Source organism: Pempheris klunzingeri, chromosome 14 (genome assembly GCF_042242105.1).
Source record: "Pempheris klunzingeri isolate RE-2024b chromosome 14, fPemKlu1.hap1, whole genome shotgun sequence".
Lineage (NCBI taxonomy): Eukaryota > Metazoa > Chordata > Actinopteri > Acropomatiformes > Pempheridae > Pempheris > Pempheris klunzingeri.
This window is the reverse complement of record NC_092025.1, coordinates 14,954,072-14,967,079: the sequence shown is the minus strand read 5'-3', so window position 1 is coordinate 14,967,079 and position 13,008 is coordinate 14,954,072. Positions and strand designations below refer to the sequence as shown.

General features: G+C 42.3%; 2 protein-coding genes across 3 annotated transcripts in view; one reads left to right on the top strand and one right to left on the bottom strand.

Annotated features, from left to right (window-relative positions):
- Positions 1–11,768, bottom strand: part of abhd11 (abhydrolase domain containing 11) — a 179,492-nt gene extending 167,724 nt beyond the window's left edge. The window contains exons 1-6 of one of the 2 annotated variants that reach the window (XR_011585398.1): positions 11,574–11,768; positions 10,253–10,388; positions 9,703–9,876; positions 9,324–9,494; positions 8,649–8,830; positions 6,871–7,773 (exon numbers count right to left, since the gene is read on the bottom strand). Coding sequence is in view for 1 of the 2 variants with exons in the window: in XM_070843114.1 (XP_070699215.1) it covers positions 7,638–7,773; positions 8,649–8,830; positions 9,324–9,494; positions 9,703–9,876; positions 10,253–10,388; positions 11,574–11,698 (924 nt within the window). In the remaining variant the exon portion in view is untranslated. Of the gene's footprint in view, positions 1–6,868; positions 7,774–8,648; positions 8,831–9,323; positions 9,495–9,702; positions 9,877–10,252; positions 10,389–11,573 lie in introns of those variants that run through there. The other variant, XM_070843114.1, reaches the window with a different exon arrangement.
- bicdl2l (bicaudal-D-related protein 2-like) lies at positions 612–5,624 on the top strand. Its single transcript, XM_070843109.1, has 6 exons — positions 612–1,342; positions 1,862–1,981; positions 2,076–2,228; positions 2,811–2,887; positions 3,014–3,134; positions 4,526–5,624. The coding sequence occupies exons 1-6, from the start codon at positions 797–799 to the stop codon at positions 4,880–4,882; spliced, it is 1,374 nt and encodes a 457-aa protein (XP_070699210.1). The 5' UTR covers positions 612–796; the 3' UTR covers positions 4,883–5,624.
- Positions 11,769–13,008: the final 1,240 nt, after the last annotated feature.

The following is a 13,008-nucleotide window of genomic DNA, read 5'->3' as shown; positions in this document are numbered from 1 at the left end:
GTGTATTTACTTTTGCTGCAACTTTTAAATCAACTCTGCCTGCCTGACTAATAACTCAAACGTTCTTCTTGTGCTCCCTGCAACACAGTTTCTTCAGTTTTAAAAACAGGACGTAGGACGTGTTCATGTGTCACTGACTCACTTCTACACATGTATGTGGGAGGTTTGTCACCAAAAATTACCCTCTTGGCCAACCTGTATTTTTCCCCAAACTGTCTCAGTTCCAAAAATAAATCAATGACTGGGCGAATGTGGTTTTGACTTTTTTTTTTATCAAATAAGGGAAAAAATAACTTAAGTTACAACATTGAGATGGAACTTCCCCTCATTGTAAATCTGCCTCTGACACAGTAAATTATTACTGTCTGTTTTCTCTGGTTACCATCTCCAACCCTCTGCTCTGTGTATTTGAATTGCTTGATAAAAGAGCGCTTTAAATCAGACATCATACGTCAAGCCAGAATAATCTGATTGTGTGGCAGGATCAAAAGGCCTCCTCCCTTTCTTCCCCGGCAGCCCTGCTATGCTCGCACGTCATGTGTTTGTGTAGCGACTGAAAAGGAGGAAGAAAAACCCAGACAGGCAGCATGAAGCCACAGCCTCCAGTGACATCACATCATGTCATGTCCCCGTGAAGACGCACAGGAAAAACGAGTTTGGAGACATTTTGTTTGTCATCCTCCCTCCTCCGTGTCTTTCTGTCCTCCTCTTTCATATTTATATATAACCTGAAAGCATCTCCAGGGGTTTAATTGATTCTACTTCTGCGTGTGACTTCGACCACTTCACGCTGATCATGGACTACTGTCAGCCTTTCTCGGTCCTCAACGAGAGGCTGAAACCTCGAGTCACCTCCAGTGAGCAGCTGCACTCCTCTCTGAACAGACTGGAGGACAGACAGTGGGGCTCACTCAGAAGCAAATATTCGTCTTACCGACCGACGGTTCTGCTGACAGAACCAGAGCAAAAAGCCTCTGTGACGACAACAGAACCAGAAGATCCAGTGGGACCTGAAGATGAAGAACAGGACTCTGATGTCCAAGAAGAAGGAAACTGTGCTGATCTGCTGCCTTTTAACAACTCATGCCTCATCACTGAATTAAATTTAAAAGACGTGGAGGGAGAGGAGCTGGTCGACGTGGACTGCAGCACCTCAATGGCTGAGGAGAAGGATTCTCCGGGTGAGCTGACCTCAGAGGGGACAGGTGATTCCTCAGAGTCAGCAGCCAGTGAAGGCAGGAGCTCGCTCCAGAGGAGCTACATAAACGGGACTCTACCAGACCTGATCAGGAGTGGCAGGCCACTCGGTAGACGGCGGACCTTGGGACATGTCTCAGATACGGTAGGATGTCAGTCTTTATATGTGTTTGAAAATGAGAGAGATTGTAAGGTGCTCTGCATGGATTTAAATCTATTCTGCTCCAAACAGGCTTGTCAAGCACTAAAACCTGTTGTACAGGGAGGAGACGGACCCAACTGTCACTCTGGAGATTTTAGTCTTAGTTTTACGATCAAAATGAGTTTAACAGCTTGAATATACACGAGCACACCGTATCACCTGACGATGACAGGCCTTGATTTGTGGTTATGGGTGTAATGGAAAGAGTGTTGCTGGAAAATGTCTCATAACTGTAGTGCATGCTTGCAGTGTTTGTAAGTGTTGAATAACACCTGAGCCGGTGCGACTGGATCTCTTGTCAATGGTTTCACTCAGGAATCTAGATTAGCAGTTTCTATTTACACTGTGTAAAAAAAAGCTGTGAGGTAGTGCTTTCTGTCTGCGGGCTTATATTTAACCGTGCAGCAAAAAGTGGTGCCATGCCCTGTTAAAATGTTCTGATATGATCTTTATTGTTCGCAGCTTAAAGAAGTGCGCAGAGAGGTGGAGCTGTCCCGGAGAAGAAGTATCAAGCTTAAGGCCCAGGTGGACAGACTACAGGAGAGCAGAGATGGACTGGGATGGAGCCAGCACAGAGAGAGGGTAAAGGCCACGCACAGTACCGGAGCGTGGTGTTACACTTCTGCAGAACTCTGCTGGATCTTAATGGTTTTGTTTCTGTTCATTTCTATCCCAGGTCACAGAGGAGGTTCTGTCCGTTCTGCGACTGCTGCACCCGCTGACAGAGTCCAGCACACCCGAGCCCCCTCATGGGGAAAACCAGCTGGACGCTGCCCTGGCCGAGCTGCAGAGTGTAGCCCGCAAGCTGGCAATCAGCCACACCAAACAGGTAAAAGCAACACGGGCTCCTTACTTATATCACATCCCTGCGATCTCTGTTTGAGTTGAGTTTAGTGGGCAGAGGAATGTTTGCTTTGCACATAATAGTGGAAATAAAGGTGGACATGTGACAAAGGCGGCTAATTATTTAGAAGAAATCATGAGTTTTCATTTTCAATTTCAATCTCAAACATACTATATTAGATTGGTACAAAGTGGTGGGATCCGCATTATTTAGAGACGCTCTCACCTGCAAATTACATAAGGCTTATCAATGTGATTTTGGCAATGAAGCAAGGGAATAAAATGGCCTTAAAATAGGCCATGAGGCCTGCGCAGAGATATTAATGCTCATATGAGAAGCACCCATGACCTCCTGATGATGCACCTTCATCATTGTTCCCTCAGCTCAGATATGTGGCCTGACAGGCTCATAAATGACAGCATCAGTGATCCGAGTCTTCCTGGTATTTATTGTGTGTCACAATGTGTGCGACTGACGGTGAGATTAGATCAGAGACCTGTTAAAGGTTAAAGGCAGAGAATCAGAAGAGTTGTGACAAACCTGCTTACGTGTTTGTTCATTTAAAAGGTCAAATCCCGGGAAGGAACAGAGGACAGTGCTGTGCTGCAGCAGGCGCTGTGGGACAGAGATGAGGCCATAGAGAAGTGAGTTCACACACACACACACACGATGTTAAATGATAATTTAATCAACATTTAAAGGAAAAAGGGAAGCTGGAAGACATGAATCTATTTTGAGGAATGTGTCATTCTTGCTGCTCCGCCGTGCAGGAAGAAGGCGATGGAGGCCGAGCTGCTGCGGAGTAAAACAGAGATGATGCTGCTGAACAACCAGCTGCTGGAGGCCGTACAGAAACGCCTGGAGCTGTCGCTGGAGCTCGAGGCCTGGAAGGTAAACCTGACACGGGTTTAATGCCTAACAGACGAGAAAAAGGGGAAGGGTGTAATAGCAAATAAATAACTAAAGTATAGATGAAAATATTGAGTCATACTGAGCAAAGTAGAGACTGGGAGAATTAAAACATATCTGACTTGACAAGATAAAAAAGTAGGACACAGAGTAAACACACCCACACACTTAATTAAGAGTCACGTTGAGAGGTCAGAATGTATTCAGCCATAAAACACACAAAACAAACTACAATGAAAATCCACACACATTACATCCAGCACACACAGTGTATGAGTTAGTGGCAGCTGGTGTCCTGCCACAGTGTTTTGGCCTCAGGCCTGTGTGTTCATCTGGTGAGCGTGTGGCTCCTCTGCAGCATTAACATTGAAACTACGCTGCACTTCTCATGTGTTGTCAGCTTTACTGGTGAGAGCAGCGGAGTAACTCCCATCTCTAACATTCAGATTTTAAGATATTGCACATTTGCAAAAAGTGATGGCTATTTTGGAGCTTAAAGACCCAAAATGTTTGTGTCATCATTACAAAATGTACCTGCATCCAAGTACTTAAGTGTTAATGAGGAGTTAAAACCTTTAAAACAGTTGTTATACTTAGAGCAGTCATCAGCTTTGTTTTTCTTGATTTTTGTCCTTGGGGTATTTTATTTCTTGTTTATTTCTAGTTGTAGAATTTCAGTGATTCATCTGAGGGACCGTATGAAAGTGAGTGGGGAGGGGAGGTGGGGCTGACTCCTGTGTTTTCTTTAGTCCCTCCGTGTACCCTTAGAAAAAATAACCGCAGACCTGAGTAGGTACAAGTTTTTCACCATTACTAACTTAGATGTAAAGAATAATGAAAATGAGATTGTGTAATAATAACAATAATAGCGTTGATAAATAAGTGGAATAATAATTTTTCACGTCAATAACAGAAACACACTCTAGAATCTATTTTACGATAAAGAGATTCTAAATAAAAGGCTACACTTGAATTATAATACAGACCAATTTAATATGACACATACAACTTTTTGGAGTAATGTGTAATGTGAGGGAAGGAACTACTGCTGGTAAAGATAACGTTAAATCACCAATAATAAATATTGGTATTCTGTGTTTCTCATAGCTGACATTGGTAGAAACACTGGCACTTTTTTAGATTTATTTTGCAACAGAAGGGTGAAATTTACTTTTTTTTTAGGGCAAAAAATGAAATGACTCTCAGTGGCCCTCTGTGAGTGTGATCTATAAAATATAAACATGAAATAAACCAGTGTCACAGGTTTAAAATCTATCACCGCATTCATTGCCCCTCTTTCACAAATCATCACTGTTTATAGATTTGAAGTTAGTCAGTGTTTCTTGACGGCCTGTTTGGTTTCCTTGACTCAGGAGGACGTTCAGCTGATCCTCCACCAGCAGCTGCAGAGTCAGCAGCAGGCGGAGCAGGCCGAGAGGAAGCCCTCCCGCCTGGGCATCCTGAGGAGGAACAGACAGCCCGTCCAGCGGCCGTCCAACTTCCCTCTGCCGTCACCGGCTCCTCCCACAACCAACCCGAGCCACATCTTCATCTCCAAATCTGCCGTTTCTGCTGCTCCGTCTCCCAGCATGCCTCATCCTACCGGCACCCAACGCAACTGGAGGGACAAGCTGAGGAGGGGCAAGAGCAGTCACCAGGAGGCAGCGGGGCAGGAGGATTCAGGGTCGGGCAGGGGTTACGACAGCTTCGAGGTTGTATCACTCGATTGAACCAGTGACGACTGTTGCACTGGGAACAGTCTTTGGATGCAAGACTCTTATGTCTTGTAATTTCAAGTCCTCCACTTCACAAGTCTTGTCACTTGGTTGTGTGAACTTTTGTGTGCAGGATGATGGACTTGACACTTGATGGAGTTTGACACTAGAGGGCTGTTTTCACATTCATCTGCTGAAGGCAGAAAAGTGCTCTTGTGAGATTTTGTGACATCACAACTAGTCTTGAAGTCAGTCATGGTTAAATTTTCAACTGACATGCTACATAGTATATACAGCTCCAAAACACATAGAGAGAATTAACCTTTCATTTGATCAGGAGACATCTGTTATCCAGCACTTTAACTTCTGAGATGGACAATATTTACATAGTTTCTGGACGTTTCAGTAGGTCATAATATTTAGAAGGTAATTGAAATTTTTGTGGAAAAAAACATATCAGACACAAATTATTATTATACCATATATGCTCATATTTTTTATGTCTCAAAACATGTCTGGAGGGAATCTTTAATGTATTCTACAGTAATACCAAACATTTAATTTGCTGAATATCCTCTGACATCATGTTGTAAATAAATTAAATTTTTATGCAAAATCTCCCTCAAATCTCTGGCTGAGCCAGGCTGCAGTATGTTTTTGTGAGACACTGTCACTACGTCACTTTAGATCGTTCGCTGTCTGCACTTCTGGCTTGTTGGATTTTCAAGATTCAAAAGAAAAAAGAATAAACTCTGTTGCAGATTTGTCATTTTATTGTATAATATTAGTTTGTACATTTTCAATAATATATAATTCACTCTTATATGCATCTTGCACAGTTAAAATGTATATATGGCATTATCTAGGATGAGTGCCACCGTTGTGGCAACAGGTTCAACAAACTGAGACGTGTATATAGCACAGCAAAGTTACACCTGGTGACAAGAGAAAAGGCATGCTCATAGTGAAACAATGTACAATCCTGAACAGATGATTACAGTCTTCAAACAGCTTTTCAACATGAATTAATTAATTCACTTTATATTGTTGACACCGCGCTCCTCTTGGACACATTCCCGCTGTCCCGCTGCAACACTATAGAGACGCTGAAGCAGGACCTGCATTCAAATGTCGACCCCCGACCGTCCATTCACATTGTGCAACAAGACAAGTCTGTCCTGTGGTTGAGGAGGACGAGGGGGTGATTCTCCACTAACTGGAGCTTTATAAAAAGAACAGCAGAGTTTCACTCAACGTAATTCTGTTAATTTAAAGCCTTTCAGACTTCTGTATTCACGAACAAACATAAAACACCTATTGTAGTAAACATCAAGCGCCATGAAGGGATACACCCTCATCTGTCGAGCTTCCTCATGAGAAAATTCACACAAAACTGGCAACCCAGCTGCCAATCTAAAGTCTGCTAGTTGTTATTGTAGAATAAAAGTTTTTTGTTTTTTTTTAATCAAGTTATACAGAAATGGAAAAGGAGCTCTCGACAAAAGAGGCACATACAAATTTACAACACCCTGCTTATTCATACAGATGGCAGTTTCACTACTGGACTGTACTGTTCAAACTCATGGAAACTGAAAAGATATTAACACCATAACGATTAGATAACGACATACATTGTTGCAGCATATATTTGTGAGATACCCATAAAGCCTCGAGCCTCAGTTGTAAAGATAAGTGAGATACAGATAATAAATCGGTAAAACATGTTTCATCAAAACACTGACTGGACTGACCAAATACAGAGACACAACAACATCACCACGGCTTATTGACAGACAGACAGAATAGTATAAGGGTGTAATAATAACTAGCATATCCAGTTGTAACCTGAGATATTCAGGAAACAGATTGTGACAATACTGCATTTGAGAGTTTCAGCTTGGTTTTCGTAGATGATTATGTTGGTTTAAAAATATAACCAGCGCTCTCGTTGACCTCGAGTTGCGATAAAGTAGTCGCCCTGTAAATCCTCATCTCACACACACAGCAGGACGTCAGTAATAAAGTTCCAGACCAAAATATTGAATATATCACTATTATCAACATTAGAATAAGTTTCTACAACAAACCACCTGTATACATAAAGTCTGTAATACAGTATCTTTGCAGTGCTCCAACCTCCTGACACAAGACAACAAACCCCCCCGTGCAAAGTGACGATTTTTGCTTCACACATTCTTCACTTCTCTCCAAGAAGAGCGTCTCAAATTTACAGCATTTGTTGCATTCCAGTGCTGTCCAAACTTTCATATTCACCTATCTTACTGCTAGTCCACTTGGGCAGTCCTAGATTGTACTTGGCCTAAAGCCACTTTTCTATTATACTGGCAATAATGTTTAAACGTAAAACAAAGCACTGTGCAAATGAGAGTTTCTTTGGATTAGTACATCACCTCCAAAAACAGCCCCATTATGTTAAACTGGACATATTTTCATTGCTATTTTCTACCTACCGATCTAAAAATCAATGAAAACACACCTAGAAACCAGCCAGTCTAATAACACTACCTGACTGTCAGAGAGACTAAACAAAAGAAAAGTTCAGCTACACTACACAACACTAAGTTTGTTTGAAGGTAAGAACAGACAGCTGGAAAAGGGTGAGTTTGGTCCAGTGTTGGCAACTAATAGCATCATTATTGACCCACTCACTTTTGCTGAAGCTGCTGATTTCTAACCTTCATTTTCAGTGAGGGGACACGCAGAGGTGCTGAGCATTAAAAAAAGTTCGGAGGCGAAGGCAGGAGGGCGGCTAGGACTGGAGGAAGGAGATGATAGAGCTGATGAAATCTAAGGGTTTATCCGCGTGGATCCAGTGGCTCGCGTCGGGGATGTACTGGATGTCGGCGTAAGGGAACAGCCTCTGGATTTCTGGGTAATCCTCGGAGCTGGATCAGGAGTGAAGACGGGGAGAAGACGTCAGATATCAGGTAAAATTGTGTGGTGTGGAGGCAGAAGAGATGGAGGGAAGGTGAGCAGCAAACAGAAAATGTTAATTATATCTGAAGCACAGCAAGCAGCTGCTGCAGTATGAATGTAAACAAAGAGAAATCAAACATGTTATCGAGGGTGTTGAAGGGGGTTTTAGAGGATTTGATCTAAGGATAATTGTAACAGTGTATATCTATATAACAATTAATACCAGTGAATATCATTAAAAATGGATTCTCTTTACTTTGCTCTCTGGCTAAGACTTTCGTTAACTGTTATTGTTTTGTTTTCCTTGTATTGTCCCACCAATGTCGTGTTTGTCTTGCACTTGAAAAAAAAAAAGTCCAACATCCTGAGGGTTTACAAGATGACAGAAAAAAAACTATTAGTAATTTTAAAGCTGACTTTATATTAACTTTTGTCAATTACATTTCATTTTATTCATTATATATATATATATTATATATATTTACATTTATTGATTTTATTTCATTACTTTTTATGTAGTTTTATTATGTAATCAATCCATAATACCTGAGAATCAAGGATATGGATCTTCAGGATTTGGCATGATGAAGTGCATAATAACCCCGATTGTAACTACAAGACCCTGCACTTTATGTTCCTCCTAAAAATCAAATTAAAAAAAGGTAATCGTGCAACAGAAAAGCACAGAAAAGGACAAAGGCTTTACCTATGATTTTAAATGCTTTTGTAGTAGTATTGCAAATACATTTAGGCTATTAATGCTATAATATGTAATATTTTCAGTGTGTATTCTATACTTCTGTATCTATCCTGATAAAAATAGTCTGTCTGTGTCGGATTATACCTGATATAGGCAGAACTGGCTCCACCTAGAAATAGTGTCGGCCCCTCATAGACGCCGTCAAAGCTGGGGAAGCTCATGATGTCATCAAGGTGCGCTGAGATGGCCTCCAAGTCGACCCTCCAGGCGTAGTGGCCGTTCTGCTCCACCAAGTTAGTCAGCAGGAACTGACGCACCGAACGCTCCTGAGGAGGGAAAGTTCATGACTTGACCGATTTAAAGGCAAACTTGTGTTCACAGTTTGACACTAAAAGAAGCTATACATTAATATTTTATATTAACAATGGATGACGTGACTACTTCTATGACTGCTTGTGTGTGAAGGAGGCGGCTTGATGCGATGAACCTTTGACACTGTACTGTTTCACAAATTTTAGCTCATTGTTTTGGTTTTATGGCACACAACTTTTCTGTTTTGGTGCAATCTTACCGCTCTCATGGTGTCACCTATTTAAAGCTCTAAAACAGTTCACTACTTGCTCAACAACAAACAGCAGACAGACACAGTCAGCAACTAGGTGGTGAACGCAGTGCAGCATTTACCAGCCAAAGAGCCACGTATTTCACCACTTTAAAAGAAAGATAAAGTAACACCCTAAGTGTAACTACTTGAGGAACAGCTGATATAAATGTATACATATTTGAAACACTGAATGGCATGAAATAAAAAGTCCTGACCTTGACCAAGCTGCGCAGCTGATCCTCAGCCATCCGCCTGGCGGTGGAACGTGGGATGTCACTGGAGATCTTCACCTCCTGCATGGCCTGAATGTAAGAGCGGAAGTTGGTTCGTGTGGTGGTCCGGGCTGGACTGATGTCCACGACCACCAACCTCTCCACTAGACCAGGCTGCAAACAGAAACGGAGAGATTGGAGTAAACAGGCAGGAAAAGAGAGAAACACAAGGATGGCATTGGGGGAAAATGGATTAAAAAAAAGTGCAAACAGGTCTGCAAGGTGTGGCATGAAACCTGAGTAAGATTATTGTGTTCAGAGAAGACAGGAACGTACAGTTAGAAAGGTCAGGCTGTTGCCAGTGTAGCGTCTGAACTCTAACCTGCGTCAAAGCGGTCGTCATGGCTGTTTTCCCTCCCATGCTATGGCCGATGAGGATGCACTTCTCGATGCGCAGCTGGGCGAGAAGGTGCTTCAAATCACTGGTCATCGCTTCATACGTTATCACTGGGCTGTGAGGGCTGTTGCCATGGTTACGGGCATCTACAGTCAGCACCTAACTGGACAAAGAACAGTTAGGACACTTGGAATGGGGGGGAAGAGGCAACAGAGCGGGAACAAAAAAGCGTTTATGTCAGATGTATCGTTTTTTGTTTTGGCTCCAGCTCAGGCGCGTGACAGCACAAACAAAGGCTGTATTGTGCACATGTGGTGATGAGTTTGTTCAAGCTAGCCAAAGAGATTATTTATCAGTATTTGTTACAGCAGTAGAGACCGCTGAAGAGTTGTATCAAATGACCGACAGCACGCTGGTTGATTGTACATTCCCATGCCTGCTAGTGTCAGGCTGCTGAGAACAAACTGGAGCACATAAAGATTAACTGTTTTTCATGTAACAACAGACAGGTGTGATGTCTTCATCACTGCATTACCTTTCGGCCTGTGCGCTGCACCAAAGACTTCGCTATTGAGTGGAAGTTAGACTTGCTGCCAAAAAGGCCATGGAGAAACACCAGGGGAGTGCTCTCTCCCTTCCCATCGAAGACATCATAGGTCAAGTTGACTGGGCTGGGGGGAAAAACATCCATGACGATTAGTTATTTTTGTGGTGAGAATTATAACACTATTTAGACAGACACAGTGATAAACCTAAGAAATGAAACTCTCCAGGAAGTGGAAATGATGACGGCTCACAGTGAAAAAGAATTTACAGAGCATCTCACTTTCCTAATCTGACTAATGGACCAGTCAAACCGCAAGTCAGGATATTATTCAAAGAGAAGCTCAACAATTTAGGACTTATTTAGTTAGTTTAGAGAAGCTTTAATATTCACGTCTGTTGAGAAGCAAACATTTGGCACACTTGCTTAATAAATAACTAATGATTAATCTGCTGTCATGTATTGTTTCAGCACTAAACTAAATGGTTATTATTTCATGGCCCTATGGTTTGTGATGTGTTGCATATTGCAGTACAAATGTAATATTTCCTTATCTGTCCACAAATTTAACACTGTTCTCTTTACAGATTCAGCTTAGTTAACATCAGCATTTACCACATACATTAGTCCATATACATACACCAAGGTAAATCTAAGTCATCCTAATGTTGATGCAATCTTCATACTGAGGGGTATCTCTGATAATGTGTCTACCCTCGATGAAAAATGGGGTCGACAAAATATCAGGCACACCTCTCAGTATAAGGCAACACACCAGCCATTAAAATTGAAGCAGTTTATCTTTAAACAGGGTTAAATTCAAACTGAGCAGTATTACACTCATGAAAGTATGATATTTTTAAAGCGGCGCTGTATAAGACAGCAGTAGTTTTGGCGAGGCTTACCCAATAAACCAGTAACTTAGCTTAACATACATGTAGCCGATAACACCACATCCCAAATGTACATGATATCATTTAATTTAGCAAGCAATACATGACCAAAAAAAGATAACACAGGACAGAGAGAGACAAAATATCTAAAATCTCAGGGAGGTTTCTGTGGGGAAGGCTCACTGTAGGGTAACCCTCTTTGCTAACCAGTCGTCTGAAAGTCATTTGTATAACGTTAAACTGCGTAAAGTTAACGGCCAATAAAGACGAAAAGACACAAAAATGAGATGAATCCCTCCGGTCGAGTAACCCACGGTTTTTAAAAGAGTAATAGTCAGCTGTCGTGTCCACCCAGCACCGCCGCACCAGGCTGCAGGCACACAGAGGGCATCAGTTAGCCGGGGAGCTAGCAGGGATACCTGGATGAGCTGGCCGTCCGGACCGGAGGAGACACCCGGCGCACAGCCTGCTGTCCGGGGAATAAACGGCACGACGGCCGGCCGCTCAGGAGTCCTCTCTGGATCAGGTGACACAACGCACTCATGGCAGCATATGCTCCGGTACCGGGCGGTCGACAAACAGCATGTGCGTTTTCAGAGGGACGGCCAGGGTGACAGCAGAGGAGGAGAGTGATAGTGTGCAGAGAGCCCGGAGGACGAGACCGAGCGGAGCGTCAGCCCGGCCACAGCTGACGGTGCGTCATGACGTAGGACGCACAGGAAGGAGAGTGACCCTTTCCTCAGTTTGGTCTCCTGGGCTCCAAAACCAAGAAGGACATGATCATGAAACATGTTTCTACTCTAGAAACTTGACTTTTATGTAAAAGAAGAGGACGTATCTTCCGTGTCTGAAAAATTAAGCCAATTCGGAAGCGTACTAAGCCTGCATTATTTCTAATGTCCATCAGGGGGCGACTCTGCTGGTTGCAAATGAAAAAGTTCAAATGAATAGAAGTCTATGAGGGTATGGCCCTAATTCTCACTTGATTTATTAGCTCAGTAAACATTTTCCCAATGAGTTTATGCTCTCAGTCGCTAGTGTCAAGTCTTTTTCAACACAACATGATGTTCCTTTAGTTAATTTTCATCCCATTTAGAGGTAAAATAGATGATAAAGCATGGTATGCTTTGTGAAACCAACGTCACTTCCGGTTTAAAAAACCCAAGATGGTTGAGGCCAATTTCACATTGTGGCCAAACTGTGTAATTACAACAATGGTGTACGTCTCCATCATCAATTTAGCGCAATGGCTTTCTGTCGCCACTTACAACTTTATGACCTACAAATGTATAACAAGCGAAGCTATCATTGTAACATACATACTTTTGTAGTATGTTATAGGAGCATGCGGTGTGCAGGAGTGTTTCTTCCTTTTGTAGTGAACCCAAATGCTAGTCGCCACACCATCATCAAAGTATCAGATGGTCATATTGGTTCCACAAAGTCAGAAAACAACCTTCTCAACATGTCTTTATTAATTACATCCGATCTTTCATTTTCTGCAAAAGTTGTCTAATTGAAAGACATTTCAATATTGTTAATTAAATAGTTGTTTAGAACAGAGGTGTCATTTGATTTGGTATGGAGTGAGCATGATTAAAATGTTGAGAATTGAGAGGGTTTTATACTCCTTAGTCCAGCAGAGGGTGCTCCAGCCATTCAATTTTCTGACTACATCACACTCGATCTGGCCTTGGACAGACACTCCACTGCAAAACCTGCTGCCTGGAGAGCTGTGGAACAAAGAAGATGCTAGAGAGCCTACAGTCACTTTAAACGTGTCTTCCAGCCTCACTGACCTTGTGTTATGTAATCCACTGATTAAAGGCAGGGTCTGTACGATTGCACATGTAG

What these genes read in the sequence shown, in the direction of transcription:
- bicdl2l (XM_070843109.1), top strand. Translation starts at nt 797, where the DNA reads ATGGACTACTGTCAGCCTTTCTCGGTCCTCAACGAGAGGCTGAAACCT. An exon ending in TGGGACATGTCTCAGATACG is followed by an intron (nt 1,343 to 1,861) that starts GTAGGATGTCAG and finishes TATTGTTCGCAG; the next exon opens with CTTAAAGAAGTGCGCAGAGA. An exon ending in TGGAGCTCGAGGCCTGGAAG is followed by an intron (nt 3,135 to 4,525) that starts GTAAACCTGACA and finishes TCCTTGACTCAG; the next exon opens with GAGGACGTTCAGCTGATCCT.